This window comes from Chelmon rostratus, chromosome 19 (assembly GCF_017976325.1).
Source record: "Chelmon rostratus isolate fCheRos1 chromosome 19, fCheRos1.pri, whole genome shotgun sequence".
NCBI lineage: Eukaryota > Metazoa > Chordata > Actinopteri > Chaetodontiformes > Chaetodontidae > Chelmon > Chelmon rostratus.
In genome coordinates, this window is record NC_055676.1 from 7,070,410 (window position 1) to 7,089,825 (window position 19,416).

Below are 19,416 nucleotides of genomic sequence, written 5' to 3' on the forward strand. Positions count from 1 at the left end.
TACGAAGTGTAATGTTTTCTATGTTTAAAAACATTTTCTGTTCTGATCTATAAATTGTTCGTGATGTTGATTGTAGAGTGTAGCTGGAGGTCATTCAAAGTGATCCTGCCCCCAGATGAATGTGGTTTTACTGTGGCCTGTTTGCCATTTATCATTTATCATTGACATCGTTGTCATGGCGACATTAACTGCTGGAGAGGGTGTTGTGTGTTGTTGCTGGCGAGGTCTAACATTAACATTTTACTGGTATCTATTACAGAAACAGAAGGCATCTCCTTTTCTCTAGGACACAATTAGTAGAGTCACACATGTCAGTATATATATATTTCACCAAAAAATACACTTCAATACAGTTAATGCCAGTAAGTCTTCACTACATATATTATATGTGTCTGGACAGACTTGGATGTTATTCTAGTTATTATAGCATTATGGAAATACATTTTTAAATGGCAGTCTCATTGGGAGGCTGTGTCTTATAATATTATATAATAAGATTGATTGCAATAGTTGTACAGAATAGATGAGAAAACACATTTATTTACAAAGAGCATATCTGGGTAAATATGCTCAGAAGTGTCACTCTCTGTTAGATCCCATGGAAGCCTGGTGTTAGCATGCCATCTGAATCTAGGTCAAGAAATCGCATATGTCAGAGCAAGATGTTAAATCATGCAGAATGCAGATTAACCAGATAACTTCTGGAGGTGCTCTGCATTGGTGGATTGTTATCAGTTCTCAAGGTGTAAACGTCATTATCCAGATCGGATCGTACCGAATCCAGATCCGCACAGCACCATTTGTTGTTTTGTTTTGTTTGTTTCTTTGTTTCTTTTGTTACTTGAGCATGTAGCTCACTGGTGACACAGCAATGGTACAGTCTCTTTGCAGATTTGATTTGCGTACTGTATAAGAAGGAATAATCCATGCTTAGCCAAACAGTGATCGAAACAGCATGCAGGCTTTGACGAGTGTCTTATTTTTCATAACTGCATGAATCAGAATGCATTATCCCACTTCCACGATGATTCCTTGCCAATGATAAAAATAGAGTTTTCATGCTGGTGACACTTTATGTGATGATGCACATATTCACCATTAACTAGATGCCTATTAACATGCATATTAGTAGCATATTGAGTCCTTATTTGTCATTATAAAGCATGCATTAATGCCATATTCTGGGGGTTAGGGTTGTTAAGGGCTAGGGTGAGGTTATTAATATCATACTTCATATTTAACTTCCTTCCTTCCACTTTAACTTCCTTACTTTCTATCATTAAGCACTAATTAGGATGTTATTGAGGGGAAACTCTTAGTTCATGGCCTAACAGTAGTTCTAGAATATGCTCATGCAGAGTAAGGCAGTGATACATGCTTTAGAATGACTAAAGAGACAAAGAGCTAAAGTGCTACCATGCATGCTAGTTAATGGTGAATATGTGTACCTTAATTGAAAGTGTAATCTTTATGCTCTATGAATACATCCTCTCTTTAAATACAAAATGTGATGGTATTATCACTACTCACTGTCTTTCCAACAAGGAGGAGAAGTTGTTGCCTAGCAACAGCTGGAGTAGTATTTGAGTATTTTTTTATCACAAGGATGAGGCTGCTACATCTATGCAGTTACCTGAAAATAACACACATCCTTCTGGCAATGTGTGCAATTATTCTGAGAGGACCTGGTCTAATGAATTCCTGCTACTCATACAATGCTTGTCTTCCTGTATGTACAACTAAAGTGGATGTAAAAGGGTATCTGAATGAACTCAGTTAACATCCCTTGTTTACATTTGCTACGATAAAGGAGTTTAGAGCTCTGATTATTACTGCTTTATGTTCCAGATTGGATGGTTTCCGTCAACTTACGTGGATGAAGAGGGAGTGCAGTAAGACGTGGATGTTTGCTGGCCCGGCTCCCTTTAAATCAGGAACCGTCTTTTATCTACTGTTCTCAGAGAAAATTACTCACTCTCTCCAGGAAAATAACACAAGGAAAAAAGAACTTTTTTGTTGTTGTTTTTGCTGGATGCTCATTTTTCAGCAAGTGTTTCTACCCCGTTTGTCTATCTTCAATTATGCATCAGCTTTGCTTTTGTTTGGATTTTTTGTTTTGTTTTTTCTTGAGGATGTCCTGTTTAATTTCTCTACAGGAAAGAAGAAAAAAGCTGGCTTGCTATCTGCAAGCCTCTGTGTGCTCTGCAGAGGCTTTATTGAACTGAGGACACAGCAGAAGTGACTGTGGATAGCTCTCCTTTGAAAAAGGCTCCCCTTTGTCGCAGGTCTATGCGAGGTGAAATAATTGTACAGAATAGATAATTTATTGAATAGAGATTATTATCATTACTTATGATTATTGTGGGGAAGTGGATTTTAGGAACAGCAAGGAATCAGATGAGAAAAACTAAAGAAAGACAGAAAAAAAACAGATGCTCCATTTTCATGTTGAGAGATTTTTGCCTTAGTTGTCATGGTGATGCCTTGTGGGCTGACACCAGTGGAGGGAATCGACTTTGTTGACTGGTTTTACTTCTCCATGTATGCATGTGCCCATGTGCGGCCCACACAAACACACACACAGACCAATGTACAGTACGGTGCCTTTGAAGAGTGGTCGCTTACTGAACCTCAACATCAGCCAGTAAAGAACGTTGCCATCCCCGAGAGGAGTCGGACCCACATGCAGAAGACTCTGCTAAAGGAGGGGAGAGGCACTTATAGAACATACTGGGGAGGGCTCGCCTTCTGAACCCCCGAAAGCAAGATGGTGAAGCATTTAACTTATCCTAACTGGCGACTGGATGGACTCACAGAGACAGTTGGAGGGTTTTTATAGCCAACAACCATCACATACACAGTTCACGTCGCTTGTCATGAGTCTCGGGGTGCAATCAGCTGGATTCAAAAGGGAAACATCAAGACATTCCACCCGACAACCACGTCACACTATAAAATCTCTGTGTTCATTGTTTGACTTTTTTTTTTTGCACAGATTTTTAAGTTTTCAGAACTGGACCAACCGTGTTTTTTATTATTATTATTATTATTATTATTATTTGAAGCCAAATTCAGCCATGTTTTAATGTCTGCATGGAGTTTGATCGATTGTTCTGATTTTTGTACCTTGCCTTATTTTTGCAGATGATCAGGTGACGGGATTTGTTTTTCCTTAATGTCAATCGTTTTTCACGTGTGATATCCATTTTGGTGCTGTGCAGACTGGTGAAAATTAAATAGTGTCTGAAGGTTTTGAATCTGAAGGAAAACTGTGTGTGCTAATTAACATGAATCCACAGAAGGAGCCCTTAATCATTTTGTGATTTTCTAGGGGTGCAGTGCTCAGTGTTTGCTTTTACTTCCAGTTATTTCCTAGTGCCATAAATATGTTTACAGATTTACAGCCATTTCAGCTGCAGTGTGTCACCATACAGATTTAATCAGTTTTTTATTCAGAGCATAAATGTACCAGATAGGTTTCGAATTCTCGCTATACAGAAATGTTTGATGACCCTGTCGGCTCAGCTTTCTTTAAAAAGCTCAGATTTTGTTTGACTTCAATTTAATATACAGTATATTGACTTAACCCCTGTTGATATGGCCTTACCTTTAACTTTCTTCCACCTTCACATTTGAGTATTGATATATTGCTCAGAGATTACACTGAACTGTCCCTTCCTACATTTGAAAGTTTCACAGCCCACAAAAGCTAAGAAAATAAGAAGCGCTGGGCTAGAAATGAGAAGTTAAGGAAAGCAACTGTCCTCTTGCTGCAGATGGGTTCAGAATAAATCAATCTGAACGATCTCACATAACATTCACACACTGAGAAGTAAAGTGCAAACCCTGAGCACATCAGCTCTGGCCGGGTCACAAAGACTGATGGAGCAGAAGATGCTGATATGTTTAGTTTCTAAACTTTTAACTGTCTATGATGTGTGTTATTGCAATGGCTGACCGCCCCGAAAAACATAAAGTCCTACCACTGTGTGAGGGAGACGCAGAGGAGGCCTCCATGTTGTGTGGAATGGTGGGGGTGGGGTGGGTGGGGTCTAGTTGCTGTTGATGTAGTGGACAAAAACCCATTGCATGTGGCTATTGATATTTCATCTCCTGTCAATACATCCTCGAAAAAAATAAATACTTAATCGTGTACATTTTTTTGAACGGCTGAGGATTTCCAAATGAGGTCTATCATGAAATAAATATTTCTCTTTTGGTTTAAATCTGAGATTGAATCATTTTGGATTTTATTTTTTATTTTTTATTTTTTCAGTTTTCAGCACCTCATTGCAAGTGATTAAAAAAAGGCAACTTAAAAATTCCAGGAAACCGTTTATTTCAGTGTTTTGTTAAAAGTGTCTGTCCTAAGATTTTTTTATATTAATACATTTCTTTACAGAGTCTTAAAGATGATCAGAACAATAGCTAAGAATAAAAGAAGAAACTCCTTCTGTGACTAAGACTACATTAAACTAACATGAACAATGTTATAAAATCATCACACTGCACAGCTTTGATTCAGTCAATTCAACTTTCAGTTTCAAGTATCCAGACTGTCTTGAATCCTCATGCTCCTCAGCTCAGCTCTGTTGTCCATCGTCACACTGCGTATCCGTACCTGCAGTCGTACTCCGCTGCGGTGCTTTTGACTGGTGTGTGTCCACGGCCGTTGCTGGAGGGAGTGTGTGTGCGTCCTCCGTTGAAAGAGCTCACCTCGGTCCCTCCCACCTGACAGTAAGTGACCTGTGGCAGCCGACTGGCGCTCCGGCTCGTGTGGCGGCTGACTGGGCGGCTCTCTGGAGGCGGAACGTCCTCCCTGTTTGACATCAGAGCAGAACAGAGGGAGAAGAATTATTTCGGTTCAGCCACTTCAAGAGTGATTGATTTTTCTTTGTGGTAAAATTGTTTAGAAGGCAACTGCAGAAGCTGAACTGCTTTTATCTCTATTATTTTATTTTTCACGATATGAAATCAATGAAATATAGTGTGCCACTCATTTCTGGAGCTTTGAGGTAGAGCTGGCCAGGGTGCACAGAGTGTTTTTTAATGAAATGGCCAAAGTTCATGCGAAAATAGTGAGATTTCTGCGACTGTCTTCACTCAAACTGAAATGTTTTCCATTTGCAGTGACATAAAAGAGAGAAAACCACCAAATCATCACACTTAAAAGCTAAAACCTGGCAAAATTCAGCATTTTTGTCTTGAGAGGTGGCTCGAAAGATTAATCGTTTGTTGTGGTAAGAAACTGATTAATCATTTTAGCACAACTGACTTTCACTGTGCACACTGAATCTGCCGTTACTGCTGATGGGTAACTAAGAAACAGATTGTTTTGCTTGCCTTTTGTGTGCTTGTATCCATATTTGCCACAGTGGATGTACAGTATTTACTAAGTGAAATAATGCTGCCCTGTGAAGAGCGTAACTCTTTGTTGTTGCCTATTTGGAGGCTCTTCCCAGGAGCGCCTACTCTCACCGAGACCCAGCTTTCACTTCTTCTTTACCACAAAAGGATAAAATTCACTCCGGTGCTGGTTTCAACCAGCAAACACTGTCAAGAAGCTTTCAATGCAATCTTCCCTCGTCAACACCGCTGCCAACATTCAAGCTTAGAAGCTACTTTGCATTCTGCATTTATGTAACTTTGCAGTACCAGCTGGGATCTGCTCCTCTGTCAAAGAAAACACCCGCACAACTGATCGACTTTGGCATTTTCCGCTCCTGTGGAAGCCAAACACTCAGATTTTTGCTGGTAAAAGGAATAAATTTGCTTTTGTTAAAGGGAAATGGGAAATAACGTCTTTGGTGCTGTGATTCTTGGGAATGTGTGTGTGTGTGTGTGTGTGTGTGTTGCCATGCAACAAGGCAGGACTGCTGTGAACAAGAATGTGTGCAAGCTAAATACAGTAAATTAAACACTAATTCGGTATCTAATTTTAGGGCATTTCCACTATTTATTAAATTACATCCTGACAGGCAGTTTGTTATGTTCGTTAATGAATGTTTTAGAAAGAGCGACTTCACTGCTTCAGGAAGAACTGTAAAATTCCTCCACTCTCACTGTAGATTGTACTTAATTACTTCTTTCAAGCTGCTTTAATGAACGTTTTCATATCAATAGCTTTTCTAAAGCTGCTTTGTAATGAATATTTTTAGCGTTATTACTTAATTAAAGCTGCCATATAACGAATATGTTTATGTTAACAATGGATCAAATGATTATGTGTAGAGTGAAAATTGAAGCTCATAGCAACAAACCCACAAATGCAGCAATTATCCGTCATCTGTGTAGCTCCCCTCAGCTCTTCGAGGCTGTACAGTGCCTCTCAGATGATTGTTTTGGTTTATAAATAAGCAGTTATGGGCTAAAAAGTTTTCTGTTTCAACTGTAGGAGGTGATAATATGCTACTGTTGTGTTCACATCTTCTTCCCACTGTCCCCAAGTGGCCCAAAAACTCTGTTATTGCAGGTTTAACATATTCTACCAACGTCTTACCCCAAATTCACACCAGATGCTAGACGCCGCACCAATTTCACCCTCCATTAAGGCATCACTGTACACTGTCTAGGCAGCAGCATAGCTGGTGGTCGGAGTCGGTGTGGATTTGTGACATTTGTACAAATAGATGTGCATCTGTTTAGTGTAATGGGCCAAATTTGACGGCTGCACTCCGGAGACACCGCCTGTGAGGATTGCCCTTTCCACTAAGTTAAAAGCTGAGATTGTATGGATCTCTCAGTTTGCCCATCCGTCTGCCTCTCGGTGTACATTTACATGTTTTGTTTTTCTATTTCACGTATTTGCACTTACAGCTCTGATGTTTTGCTCCTGATGCAGGGTCTTATTGTCTCACTGTATTCATGTGTTTTTTTTTTTTAGATGCAAGGATAGAGTACTTGAACTGATTTGATACTCTGCATGACTCATCTCTGAACTTTTTCTCCCCCAACTCAAGCTTCAGTGTTTACTTTTTACCTCCAACACTCAAGTAACTGACAAATGTGAGAGGAACTATTGTTATCATTGCTCAAATGATTACTGCTTTGCCATCTCTCCTCTATGAGCTTTTCACCACGATGCCACATTCATGCGAGGAGAGTTGAACTCCTGTATGTCACAGATATGGAGAGGACCGTATCAGGATTGTGGCTTGAAGTGCTTCGCTGTCTCTAGTACACAACGCTGTCCTCCCACACTGACACTGCTCCCATTTCAGCCATCTACTTTGAAAGCATGTGGGCTGTTTTCAACTGCTTATGAACCATAACTCCAATTTTTTTGGGAGACACTGTTTATTTGCAAAAGGAGAAATCCTCTCATAGATGGAGAGTCAACTGTGGAACAACAGCCCTGGAGCAGCTCTGCATTCTGCATCCTGATCAGAGGACCAAAAAGAGCCCAAACCGGCACCTTCTGTTTAAGAAACAGTGTCCCACGCTGCCCTTTTCAACTTGTCGCAGTTTGCATCGTTCCAGTGGAGGAGAAAAGTGTTAAATTAATATCAGCTCATAAATGTGAAAATGTGCAAATGAACCACATTTTCTCTTGCACCTGTGGATTGTACAGTTTTGTCCCCAAATTAGACATCAGCATCCAAAAAGTTAGTTATCTCTATTTGCCTTACATGAAGCACTTCAGTATGTATGTTCACACTGTACAATGTATGTTTGAAATGTGCTTTGAAAGTGAACTTGCCTTGTCTCGCCATAAAAAGAACAGGTGAGTTTTACAGAATGCTGATTTTACACCATGAAAAGGCCTTAACTAACCTTTCCATAGAAAAAAAAAATGCAGTACATGTAATTATGAGTCGATCTGTTGAGCTCAGCCAGTCTGTATGAAGTGGTACACTTGAAGTTGGCCTTGACTGAAATTTACATATATTCGTTGTTTTCTTTTTATGAAAGTCTGCCCTCTGCCTTAATTCTCACAACAGTTTTTTTGGAATGGATTTTCCGAGCGGTCGTGAATGCAACGCGCGCGGAGCGTTGTTATCACGTCAACGCATCATGGCGGCGGGTAATTAAACGTCAGTAGATGTGGGATGTCGCGCTCTCCAAGAGAAATGGAGAAAGACAAACTATTTTTTTGTTGTTGAACTACAAGAGGAGTCAGTGTGTCTCAGTTAGCTTGCGGGGACAAGCTCACAGTGATGAAGAAGGCTAATATCGAGCGTCATTACAGCTACAAACATGCTAACTGGATGAGCTACAGGGACAAATGCACTTGGATGAAGCTAACGCTGTTCTGCGGAGTTTGGAGGCTCAACAAGCAGCTTTCACTGGCCACATTCTGGCAGAGATGCTGTTAGGCAGGCAGGTTTTGTAGTCAGTGAGCTAATAGCTGTGAAGCTGAAACCTCATTGAGAAGGAGAACTTGTGAAGGAGAGCCATGTTGCTGCTGTGGAGCTGTTAGCACCAAACCAGCAAGATTGTTATAAAGCGTCTGTTTGTCTGAAAAACAACAACCTGTTAGCAGCTCTTTTCAAAAGTGACTCTGGCAAAGACTCAGTTCTACACAAGACTGACTGACCCAAATCGGGAAAACCAGCTGCCAGCAGCGTCATCTTCATCATCACTGCCATCAAACGCCTCCTTCCAGTCATCACAGAGGTGAGTGTGATACATGTGTTCAATAGTTTAGTATGGTCAGGGGGGCCAAGACCATCTGATACAATCATGCCCCCCAATTCACTTTCTGTGGGAGAGTCAAAAGAGAAGATTGATTCAACTCTTTCTGTCAAACATGAAGCTGCAGCCAGCGGCTAGTTAGCTTAGCTTGGCACAAAGACTGGAAGAGAGTATGTCCAGTGATTGCAAAATCCACCTCTAAAGCTCTCTAATGATCGCGTTCTGTCTCATTCTGGAGCTTTAGAGATGCTGCCGGGCGGATTTTGCTACCGATTCGGAAATCTCACTTTCCAGTGTGTTTCCAGGATTAAATAAACCTGAACGTTATTTCTACAAGTCTAAGACAAGAGCAACCAAGAGTGTTTGTTGACGCTGGAGAGTCTCTCATGTTTCCGACTCTAAAGAAAGACGGAGGAGATCAAGAAGAAAGAGTTGGTAACTTTTAATGAATCCTTGTCAGGCTTTCAGATGAAGAGTACAACTGATGTTATGAACTGATGTTATTTATAGTGGCAGCGGTTGCATCAGTGCACCTGAGCCGAGTGCTTGCTTATGGGGGAATTGTCGGGTCCCTGTACGTTACAGAGCATGGTCCTGACCTGCTCTGACTACAAAGTGTCGTGAGACAACTTTTGTTGTGATTTGGCGTGATATAAGTAAAACTGAGTTGACTCGGAAGTAAGACGGTTTGTTTCTGCACTTAAAACACAGAGAAAACCTTTATCCAATTGTTCTGCACAGTGGGAGGCTTCATATGAGATCGTAGATGACTCCGCCTGTGTAATTAAGTGTATTGATGAACATAGCGATATGAAGTGACATCGTAACATCTGGAGCAACCCTGTCTCAGCAGTGTAGACGTGTGTTATCGCAAAGAGTCTTAGATAAAGCTTATTTTTTCCGCCTGGATTCATGTTTCTTTCGTGGTTTTAATTCTGGGATTTTGTTTCTATTCTTATCTGACTGGCTTTGATGTGTGTTGTTTTACATCTTGTGATACACATTCGTAATTGCCTCTCTGTCTTTTAAAGTTCAGTTGTTGATGTCTATCCCCACTTCTGTTTTTTTATGTGTTGTGGTGAAGCCCAAAAAATCGTATTATTATTAATTTATGCAGTTGTAAAAAAACGTGTACGAGTGCACACAGTAATGTTTTAACTCGCAAGCTGACAAAACTACTCGACATTTACAGAGGCAGAAGTTTCCTGCTCATAGGACTTTTTGGTGATAAATGAACACTCAGAGAAAGTTGCCAGACTCTGTGTGGATTTGTTCCCTTCTTGCAGCAGCTCAGTTATCTAACAGTCAAGCTGCCAACACCTTTAACTGTGGCCTGCTGTCTCTGCTGGAGCTGCAGTGCTGTTCCGTACCTGATCTCATTGGAAAACTCATTGTCGTAGCGACGTATGTTGCTCAGCTTCCAGTACAGAAGCCCAGTGAAGACCAGCAGGATAAAGATCAGGAGCAGAGACCCCACAATGGTCCCGACAATCACCGCTGCTCTGTTTGGAGCTGTAGAAAAAAAGTGTGAATAATAAGAAATTTCTCTTTTTGTGGCCGAAAAGAACAAAGTGTAGTGACCCTTTCATGTTAAATCACGTCTTCTCACAACACCCGAATACTGATTGGATTTTCAATGCTCAATGAAAATCATGCATTGCCAAAATGTCAACTTTTCATCACATTCATTTCATGAAATAAGAAAAACTGCATTATTTTCAATAGTTCACTATTTGGAAAATACAAATGCTGTATCTGTATGATAAATATGCAGCTATTGCCAGCAGCTGGTTAGCTTAGTTTAGCACAAAGACTAGAAACATACGTAGAAACTATTTCCTGGCTCGACACACCATCTCAGATTTTTTCAATAATTCAGTGACCTGTATCGGGTTTCTTTAGCTGATTTGAGACCCCACAAAAAATATGGAGAAGATGTGGAATTATCCAGAAAGTTTTTTTTTTTTTTTTTTTACTACAACCTTGATCTAATTCTAGAATCTCTTGTAAATCACCTTGTCTGGTCCTGAGGGCTGAGGGTTGGAACCTCTGGTCTCAGACAGCACCCCGCGCTTGAAATGAGAATGAATGATTCCCTGCCTAAAGCCAAAAATCTGAGCACTCAACAAGATGTAATGTGGAGGCCTGGTCCACAGATCATGAGGCACACAAAGACAAACTCATTTTATGGATCCACGGAATGGAGGGGGCTTGTTGGAGTCTAATCCCCGAGATGATTTATTCCACGCTGAATCACTGACTACTCCCTCCTGGTGCACTTACAGCCACTGGATTCATTCGCTGGGAGGCAGCTCTGGTGTTTCTCTACTGTCTGTCTTGTTCAGAGCTGGTCAGAGGTGCTTTTAATGAGGCCACTTACTTCCTGTTGCTGCCTTTTTCTTGTTTCATTTGCACTTTATAACGCTAATAGGGACTTCGGCATGACTCGTGCCACTTTGTGGCTCAACAGCAGGTTGTCAGTGATGAAGAGCGGATGGCCAGAAAGGTTTTGTATTCTGTGGGATTTTATGCCGTCGTCTGTCACCTCCTGTCATCATTAGACAACATAATTAGGATAGCACGCTGAAGTTCAACCACGCAGTGATTAAAACCCCTGCGAGTGAGAAGTGGAGCAATGGGGAGATTGTGGCACAACTACAAAGAGAGAAGACTTAAGAAGATGAAATCTGGGTCTTTCACATTGGCGTTTGTACGTACGTTTGTTCGCTTTCAGGCTGATCCTGCAGCGTTCGGCTCCAACGGCATTGTTCACCTCACAAAGGTAGATTCCTGCAAAGCTCTCCGAGTGGTTGCTGATTTTCAGCTCCCCGATCACGCTGTCTGAGAGAAAAACGCACCCACAGGCACAGATGAACACACATACTGCACATGTGCTGCAGGTTATGTGCAGGCTAAAATGAAGGCAGGGATGCTAGGAGGTCTCTGTACAAGTGTAACTGTTAAAGTCACGCACGCTTAAAGCTCATGGTTTGCAGGGTTTTTTTTTTTTTTGCAAATTATCACTTTAAAATATGTAGATTTTTTTTTTAAAAAAAGGAGAGGACACAGATTTAATGTTATGTTGTGCCTGTCTGCATGCAGCCAAACTGTTGTGCCTCCAGCTTCAAGAGGACACTGTTCAATGCGGTTTACAGTAAACAATGTCAGAATATTTCAGGGACTGCTTTGTGTTGAGGGAGAAGAAAATGCAAGTGATTTGCTGATTATATGCCAGAGTCCCTCTGAGTAAGTCAGCTGTTAAACTACAGGCTGTTGTGCTGCACCTCATTATTTTATTATCTTCTCGCCTGGACGTTTTTCTGACATTTTCATGTAGTTTGAAAAATCGGGACAAACACTCCCAATCCCTTTATCTTGAAAAATCAGAAACAAAGTAATACAAGTGTGCTGTAAATTCAACAAGACAAGAGTTTTCATTGAGCTTTGCTCACGCAGAATAAAATACTCAGTCACCACCTGTCCCCAGCCCCCACCCCAACACACACACACACACACACACACACCCACATTCTCTTTGATATGTAGTAGCATCATGACGTCAGCAGAGGTCACGCTTACTCTGTGTGGCTGGAACAGGGATGGGGCGCGCACTTTCTCTCCTCCACATGTATGTTAAGGGAGCGGAGCCTCTTGCAGACTTGCAGTGCAGAGACACAGCCTCGCCGACCAGCTCCCCTCCCTCCACCCAGCATTTAGGCGCAGACGGCTTCACTGAAATCATACAACAAATGGATAATTTCACGCTGTCATTTCCATTCCATTTCTTGAAAAACAGTAGAGGATGAAATGGGAGGGACCATTTTGATTCTGGCTGGAGTGGCACAGATTCAGAGCATATAGATGGGTTATACAAACAATGTGATGCATTTTATTACTCAAGAATCATATTAAATATATGAAGCCTTCATTGCACATTATAAATATGTATTTAAGTATCAAATCCTATATGAAACATAAGCTATTTATGGTTATTATTTATATTTCCACAATACAAGAAGGAATACTGTATATCCATTCGTTGATGTTTTTTCTAACCCACTTATCCAGATCTGGATCATAAAAGGAACATATCTATTAAATGACTCTCAGGACTGTCTTTGTTGTTGTTTGCATGAAAACAGCTTTAGGCTGTCTATTGATGCGTGAGGCTTTCCTATTGATATTTAACAGTCTGCTAGTTTTCATCAAAGGAGATACAGCTTTTATACCAAGTTGAGTGTGAGAGCAAAGACCTGAGAAATATTCAGGACACAACAAAGTAAGTTAAAGCTGCTCCACAGACTGTGCAAAAATAAATGCGTCTATTGATTTAAAAGCTCTTTCTTCTTTGACATGATTTGTTAAAAAAGCCTCAAACACTTGGACATTTGAATGCTGCTTGTAGATGACATTGAAATAACCCAGGCTGAGCTTGATGCAGTTTTTGGCTGTTCCAACACGTCCTCATACCTAAACTGACTGAATCGGTCAATTGCCAGTGACTCCCAAAACAACATAAATCAACGTTAGAGAATACCAGAGACAGACGTGCTGGCCTTTCGTGCTGACGTGATTAACGTTAGCGCGACTAGGAAAGTTAATGGGTTAAAATAAGTGTTACTTAGGTGATGTAACTTAAGTTCGTCCTGTAAGTTAAAAGTCAGCGTTGATGTTTCACACGGGACATGAACTGCGGGCTCCAGATGAAAGTACTTAGTTGGTGTGGCCCATTCATCCACCTCACCTCCTCCGTATGATGAATTCCTTGCTTTTTATACTTGCCTCCTCTGCGACCTCTGGTGGCAGTCGTCATAATTGCTGCTGCCACTAGAGGCCACCGCCTAATGAGTAGACAAATGTAAATATGGGTAAATCTATTGGATCAGGGTCAACTATGGTGACCAACAAGACTGCAGCGGCCTAAAACATTTCCATTAGGAGACACATGCTACAGCCTCAGAAAGGATGCCAATGCAAATTGGGCACATTTAGTAAGTATTCCTGTATGTCCACATATTTTCCTCCCACAGAAAAACAATGCCTGCACAGGTCAACATCATAAATTCCTGTGAAACAATGGTGCATTCCATTCTGTTTTCAATTTCTTCCCTTCATTTTCGGATTTGGGTTCTGTTTAAACTTTTTTTTTTTAGCCATTAATGGAATATTGAAGGCTTAGCAATATATTAGCCTTGCATTCTAGTCTTTTGATTTAGATTCTTCAAGGTTTCTGAAGGAGTTTGAAAAAAAGCAAACAAAAAACTGGGACAATGATTTGCTCAGTCGTGAATCATTTTTATATGAACTTATTTAATACAGTATTCAGTCTAAAAACCATAACAAATAAATCTGCCAATGAGCTGACCCCCCCCAACACCACTTTTTGTTCACATTCTTCAGTCAAGATGAGATGGACTAGAATCAAATTATTACTTCACAACTCTAGCAATTTTTAAGACTGAACACACTGACAAATTGATTGAAGTGTCATTTCAAATGACTGTCACCTTTTTTCAACCGCTCATCGACTGCTCAGTCAGTCAGTTCAACACAGATAATTCTGTGGACCTTGCTTCAGTTAATTCTTTCAATCCCAGTGGTCAAAACCATGACACAAAATGTAGAAAAGTTTAAATTTTGTTTTTGTGATGTCTTGCTCCAAGGAGTAAAATTCATGTTCTCCCACAGCAGCAGCAAAAGTGCGTTCAATTTCAGATTGAAAGGTTAAGCACTTGAGAAAATTGTGCAATTTGACCAGAATTTAGGCAGCAATTTCTCATTGAATAAAAATTGTTTCTTTCACTGAACAAAATCTGACTGATAAAAGCCTATAATAACAGCAGGCAGCAGCCTGAGCAGGCCATTATCTGAGTTCTCACTGACATCCATGAGACCTAAAACAAAACTGACAGCCCACTAATCAGATGTGGAAATAACAAATTCTGTTTGTTCTCCTCACTGTAACAAAGTTTTGTTTGTACTGGTTTGAGTTTTTTAAAAATCGTCATTTTACTTGTACTTTGCTAACTTTCAAGTTGCATCAGTCACAGAGGAAAAAAAGTCACATGAAAATTGATGGTAAACAGTATGAGAATGCTATGCCTGTCACTGGAACGCTCGAATGATCAGATATGTCGTTTTGGGAACGGTCATATATGTTGCATCGGAAGTCAATGGCAATCGACTTGTTCAGTCAGTGTTCAGACAGATGAGTACAATAACAAACTCACTGACGTGTTCTCCAGAGGAGACCATCCACAACCACTGCCTTGCCTAGCGACTCTACATTTTGTGTGTGTGTTTTCTTGTACTTGCCACATCGTGACGACTGGGACAAGATTTAAACTAACAAAGGCGTAAGATGTGATGGTTAAGGTTAGAGTAAGGCGCTAGGGTATGCATTAAAGAGCCTCACGACTGTACAACTGTTGTGTGTTAGTGTGTTAGTGTGTGTGTGTGTGCGCGCGCTCTCACTCTATTCTGCTTTTAAATATCGGCAGAGATCATGGCCATAGATCTTTTTTTAATTCTCATATTTGTTTAATTGTTTTGAGTTTTGCACTCTTTTCTGCTTGATTCTAATGAGACTGCTCTAAGGAAGACGGTTGCATATCTATAATTGATAATCAGTTGTACAGGCTGCAAAGTGCCTCTCAATAGAAAAGGAATTTATTGTTGCTTTGGACATAAGGGCTCTGCGATGTTGTCCCACACACATTAACATGCTAATGCACTTTATTTTGTAGCCTAAGGTAAAGGTGTTCTTTAATTTAATAGTTCTATCATATAACATTATCATCATAACAACTCCCCCTCCACCCCTTTTAAAAATGAAACGCTGTAATATTCACTCAGGGTATATTTTAACTGACCCACTTTTTACTTTTATCTGACTACATTGTTGCACAAGTAATTTAACCTTTACTTGAGTAATATGTACTTAAAGTCACTACTTTGAGTGAAAGGCTCCAATACTCTCTCCATCCCTGCTGGATATGGATGTATTGCACTGTAGTCGCGTTGTTTTAGCCTTGAAAGATGCAGGCTTGCCTGATAGCAGGTGCCTTCATATTAGCTTTGTGGCAAACTGTGCAGTGCATACTGGCCTGTGACAAGGAAATGTATAACATCCCAAAATGTTAAAGTTGCTGTCTCCTTAAAACCAAACGGTACCCTAGTTGTTCAAGGTGATGGACATCAATAATGTAGCCAGATGACATGTGTTAACCCCAGGATGCAACCCAACGCCTGGTCTTACCCATTACCACAAGTGACACCTTGCGCGTGTCCACTCCAGGTGATTTCTTCACTTTGCACTGGTAGGTAGCACTCTGAGCAGGTGACAGCAGGGAGATGAAGAGCGAGGCGTCACCCATTGAGGGGTCCCGTGCTGCAAAGCTGAGCCCTTTTGCAAGAGCATGGTTGCCATGGATGTATTTAGTGCCACTGGTATAGGACAGGAGCTGATGGAAAAAGAATCAAGAAATTACTCTGAGTTACAATTTTAATTGATATGAAAGAAAAATGTGTATTAAACTATTTTTATATCAATATTGAATAAAAAGTCTAAATACAATGTTGAGCTCTCCAGAGCTTTGAAACCTCTTTTAGCCGACTGTTTATATTATATATTTGGTTCAGTCTCCACCCTCTTTAAGTCTGTTTCCAGCAATAGCAGGCAGCTGGTTTCAGCAAACCAGCTCTCATCTACCCACTGCACACTACCTGCCCCGTACATAGAGGCAGAGAAACCAAGTTAGCGACTAGCTGGTGAAGAAAGTCGAACATCCAGCAGTTAAAATTGTTTCGCTCTGTTCACAGAGACCAAACCAGAGAGACGCATGCATGCAGCTTACTAATGTGATAAAACAGTCTGTTTTTTTTTTTTTTTCAGTTTGCTCATTAGTTTCTCTTATATTGGATTTAATATAAAGAGCTGGTAAGGATTGTATTGTTAAGTGTTTGACTGCAATATAAAGCATTCAATTTGCACATGAATCAATACTCTGCGCTTTTCACTTGCCTGAAGCAGCACATACTAGACCTGGTCAATCCTTGTATTAACAGTGATCAAATGTCTGCTTCCTGAGGGCAGTCTACAACACTAATGACATATGTCATTGCATTTGCAACATAGGATCAACAACTACTTCCTGTGAAATTATGAGGTTATGGGAGTTCATCCGCTCTGCAGCCTCCTAGCCTGAAGATCAGAGGTGTTGAAGATGCTCTTTATGTCATTGTGGCACTTGTCATGAGAATAAGGTTGCATAGTGGTTTCAAACCGTTGTGTTGAGCTGATTGTGCTCTGAATTCTAATTAGTTCAAATGTGGTGGAGATGTTGAAGAGGAAGTCTTTCATTTTACGGGTCCATAATTTTCTTTTCCTGGGAGGAACTTTGTAATTTGGCACTCATTTTAGGCAAAGATGGAGAAAGCATTCAATTGGTACACTTATAATTGATTAACTCCAATTAATTGCTTGCACAACCTAGAGAGTCTTCTTAGCAGCAGGTCAGCTGCACATACAGAAATACAGGCACAATACTGTACATCTTCAGCATGTATGACAAATAATGTTTCCAACAATGGATGAATACATAGACCTTTTATTTTTAATACCTTCATATTTTCTCTGCAGTTTGCACAAAATAACACGTTCTTGGTACTTTATAAGAAAATTGCTTGGAAATCGCGGACCCAGAACGTGATGCGTGACCAGTACACCGTGCCCATTAGTTTTTTTCCCAACCATAGAAAGAAAGAAAACCACCTACACTTATGTGTTATCAGTAATGACAAATGGATTCTGGGTTATAATCCTGGCATATCAGAGCATACATATATATTTCTAATGTCATTTGCACCATTCTTATTCTGCTTCTTACCATCTGATCTTTCTGGGTGGTGTCTGGACTGACCACAGACCATTCAATGTCAAGTTCTCCGGTGTCAGAAGGGCTCGGTGTGTAACTGCAGCCCAAAGTCACACTCTCTCCCTCAGCCTTCTGGATGGTCTGCGGGCCTGTGGACGTCACCTGCATCCCTTGCGTACATTTAAATTCTAAAAAAATTCAGACAAGTCTTGAAATTAATCACAGGTTCATTATAGCTTCTTAATCCCTCATTGTAGTCCTGAAGGATAGATATTATGTGTTCTCATTCAACAAAGCCTTTTTTGCACAGTCGCAGTTTACAGATTCCATGCACACATTTTAATGGATACATTTAATATTAATTCAGAGTCTTTTCTCAAAGGAAGTCTCAGTAAGAAAGCAACAAAAACACAGATATAATAGTTGCAGCCAAATGCCACACAGGAATATAAAAATGACTTACTGGGATGGCTTTAAGAGCTCTTTGAGACTAATTTAAGTCAGCAGTTACAGTAGAAAGAACTCAATAAGCAGCACTCCGCAAAAACATTTGAATAAGAGTATGTATAACTCTTGGCAAAATGAACTCCATTCAGGTATTCATGATATGTTAAAGATCAACAAGAGAAATTAGCTTTGGTAGTTTGCAAACATCTTTAAGTAACTCCATGTGGAGGGAGTACAATTAAATACCTATTTGCCTGACTCTGTTTGGACTATAGAGGCTCATTTAAGGTTGTGGGAATAAAATAGCATTGTCCATTAGGTTTCTTTTGTCTTCCTCATTTTTCAAAAATAAATAAAGGTGCACACATAATAAGAACGCTATAGTGTTTTTTCAAGGATGTGGCCCACAGGAAATGTACCTAGTAAGTAGGGATTCAGGCATTCAACTGTTCAGTAAAGCTTTCAGTCTGTAAAAGTACAACAATATTAAAGTGAAAGCTCACTAATGTAATTACTCTTAACATATTGTACATAAAACTTTTCCAAATGCACAGTTTTTCAAACTAGAGCTGTAGTTAAGATCTGCAGTTCAGTCTGCTGAGAGCCCCACCCTGAAGAAAAGAAAGCACATGAGCTCAGATCTCTGGGCCAGCGGGGAGTCAGCAGTCGTCTGGAGGCATAAGCTCAAAGCCTGATTGGACAGACGGTCAGCGCCATGGTAACACATGGGCAAGCTTGCGCCACTGAGGCCCACAGCTCAGCAGTGGGTACGAGACGCGAAGGTCTCAGAGATCATTTCTAAAAAGATGCTCCATTCAGTACCGTGTCACAAAAAGACAAGGTGCAGCGTAACACAGGTCACCGCGCCTGTGTGTGTGTGTGTGTGTGTGTGTGTGTGTGTGTGTGTGTGTGTGTGTGCGCTTGTGTTTCTGTATGCTTACTTGTGCTCAAGAGACTCGCAGTGCATAGCAAGAAGACAGGCAACCAGGGCGGGCGGCTGAGGAAGACAGCTGACCTCAAATGACTGCAGCTGTGTCTCCACATAGTGGTCCTGTTTAATATCTGAAGAGCAAGCATTGAAAATGACTGAGATTATAACATTGCAGTGTATTTACATGCCTGGTATATGTACTCATGTGAATTTGGTTCTATTTAAGTGTTAAAAGCTGTGCTCTTAAAGAAAAAACTATTACCTGCAGATGCTAAATCCAAACGTGTGGAAGTGGAATCCAATGGAACAAGCAGCAGTGTGCTGCCTGGTGCTGGGAGCTCCTCCTTTACCTCCTCCTCATTATCATAATGCCTCCTGATTGGATGGTTGCTCTACCTGTTTTACCTGTTTACCAGGAGGTTTCCTTGGCACTGTAATTCAGATGTTACTAACACCCTCAAGCTTTCCCAGATGATTCGTAATTACCTCAGTCACCACAACAAAGATGCAAAATAAGATTTTAACTGA

The 19,416-nt window shown here is 40.6% G+C and overlaps 2 protein-coding genes across 6 annotated transcripts in view; one reads left to right on the forward strand and one right to left on the reverse strand.

Moving 5' to 3' along the window:
* Window positions 1–4,020, forward strand: part of vav2 (vav 2 guanine nucleotide exchange factor) — a 190,019-nt gene extending 185,999 nt beyond the window's left edge. For all 5 annotated transcript variants that reach the window (XM_041960487.1, XM_041960488.1, XM_041960486.1 and 2 more), the window contains one exon: window positions 1,849–4,020. In XM_041960487.1, the coding sequence (XP_041816421.1) occupies window positions 1,849–1,896 (48 nt within the window). In that variant the 3' untranslated portion in view covers window positions 1,897–4,020. The remainder of the gene's footprint in view (window positions 1–1,848) is intronic.
* A 582-nt stretch (window positions 4,021–4,602) lies between these two features.
* Window positions 4,603–19,001, reverse strand: vsig8a (V-set and immunoglobulin domain containing 8a). The gene is made up of 7 exons (XM_041960493.1): window positions 18,899–19,001; window positions 17,523–17,698; window positions 15,893–16,097; window positions 12,214–12,366; window positions 11,353–11,475; window positions 10,005–10,146; window positions 4,603–4,819 (listed from the first exon to the last, which is right to left on the reverse strand). The coding sequence occupies exons 1-7, from the start codon at window positions 18,999–19,001 to the stop codon at window positions 4,603–4,605; spliced, it is 1,119 nt and encodes a 372-aa protein (XP_041816427.1).
* Between the last annotated feature and the right edge of the window lie 415 nt (window positions 19,002–19,416).

Bases quoted from the DNA above. Each gene is read 5' to 3' on its own strand.
- vsig8a (XM_041960493.1), bottom strand. From the start codon at position 19,001: ATGTGGAGACACAGCTGCAGTCATTTGAGGTCAGCTGTCTTCCTCAGC. The intron at 17,699-18,898 runs GTAAGCATACAG...GAATTTTTTTAG, and splicing joins TGCGAGTCTCTTGAGCACAA to AATTTAAATGTACGCAAGGG. The intron at 10,147-11,352 runs GTACGTACAAAC...TTTTTTCTACAG, and splicing joins CAGCCTGAAAGCGAACAAAC to CTCCAAACAGAGCAGCGGTG.